This window comes from Trypanosoma grayi, assembly GCF_000691245.1.
Source record: "Trypanosoma grayi strain ANR4 Tgr_640_V1, whole genome shotgun sequence".
Classification (NCBI taxonomy): Eukaryota; Euglenozoa; class Kinetoplastea; order Trypanosomatida; family Trypanosomatidae; genus Trypanosoma; species Trypanosoma grayi.
This window is the reverse complement of record NW_008826259.1, coordinates 8,756-10,171: the sequence shown is the minus strand read 5'-3', so window position 1 is coordinate 10,171 and position 1,416 is coordinate 8,756. Positions and strand designations below refer to the sequence as shown.

The 1,416-nt window shown below is 63.6% G+C and overlaps 1 protein-coding gene across 1 annotated transcript; it reads right to left on the bottom strand.

Moving 5' to 3' along the window:
• Nucleotides 1-2: 2 nt before the first annotated feature.
• Nucleotides 3-1,241, bottom strand: DQ04_06401040 (hypothetical protein; the record flags this gene model as incomplete). The annotated part of the gene is made up of 1 exon (XM_009314682.1): nt 3-1,241. A coding segment is annotated over one exon (1,239 nt), but the record flags the coding sequence as incomplete, so codon positions are not given.
• Nucleotides 1,242-1,416: the final 175 nt, after the last annotated feature.

Sequence of the window (1,416 nt, the reverse complement as noted above, 5' to 3'; positions counted from 1 at the left end):
CCACTGCCGCGCCGTGCCGCTTCCGGCAGCAGCGGCGCTGCCACCGCGTCCTCGCGGGCCAGTCGCTCCAAGTCACTTTCGCGTGGCGAAAACGCAGCGAAGGCGACCGGCGAGAAGGCGGGGACCTTCGGGGACGGGGACATCGGCACGCGTCTCGCCGCAGAGGGCACATCCTTGTCCGCGTTGCCGTGACTCTCCGCGCCGTCAGGAATCAAGCAAACGGCTGCCACCACCACCTCCTCCTCCTCACCTTGTTCGTCCTCGTGCTCTTGCTCTTGCTGCTGTTGTTGTTGTTGTTCTTCTTCTTCTTGCCTGTGGACTTGATGGTGCTGTGCCGCTGTATCCTCGAGGCGACAGATATAATGGAGTTCATGCTGCAGCGCCAACTTGTCCCGCTGCTCCTCCTCCAACGCCAGGCGCAGGGCGTCCAGCTCCGCACCAAGCTCCACAAGCCGTTGCTGCTGCTGCTGTCTCTGCGACTCCGTGGTGCCTAGTTCAGCCTGCAGCACCGCACAGCGGTCTTGCCACCGCTGCGCCTCGTGGTGGGCGGCCTGCAGCACGTGCAAAAGGTACTCCGCCTCCCGCCGGCTCTGCGCGGACATGGGACGCGCTGCTGCTGGTCCTCCCGTGCGCTGCTGATGCTGCAAGTCCGCGCCGGAACCCGAGACGTGCGCATCCATACGGTCGCCCACCCTTGTCGCAGTCGGTTGTGTTGAGGCAGACGCACAAACTTGGGTGTGGAACACCTGCTGCGCGGCACGCACCAATCCCGCAAGGCCACGTTGTTCCAACGCCTCCTTCTCTTCGCGCAGCTGCGCCACCATCGCCTGCAACCTGCGTTGCTCGGCGAGGCGCCGCTGCATTTCACGGCGCCGCTGCAGAAGGGCCTGCAACAACATCGATGCGTCCTCCGTATCATCGCCTGCACTATTCTTCCCGTTGTTGCCACTGCTGGCGGGGGTGCTTGCAGCAGCAGCCCCAAGGTGCGCAGCACTCTCCTTCACCTCCTCCTCGAGCGGCATCAGCAACTGTGCAGTAACGCAAAAGAGCCGCTCCACCGCAGGGGCATCGAACGGGAACCGATGCCGCCTAAACACTGCCGCGACACTGCCGTCGTCATCACCATTGCTGCTGCTGGTGCTGCTGCTGTTGTTGGCAATGCCGCTGCCACCCTCGAAGCGGGCCGCTGCAGCAGGCCCGTCTGCATTCATCACCACACACCCAGCGTGGTCGACACTCATCGCGCGTGACGCTCACCACACACTGCTCGCACACATCAACAGCCACAAGAGCCGTATGGGGTGGCAAAGAAGTAGGGAGGAGAGGGAGAATAAGGAGCAGCAGCAGCAGCGGCGGCAACAGATAGAACAAGGGGAATACTTCAAACCCACCCCCACCCCCCATCGGTCTCTCCCT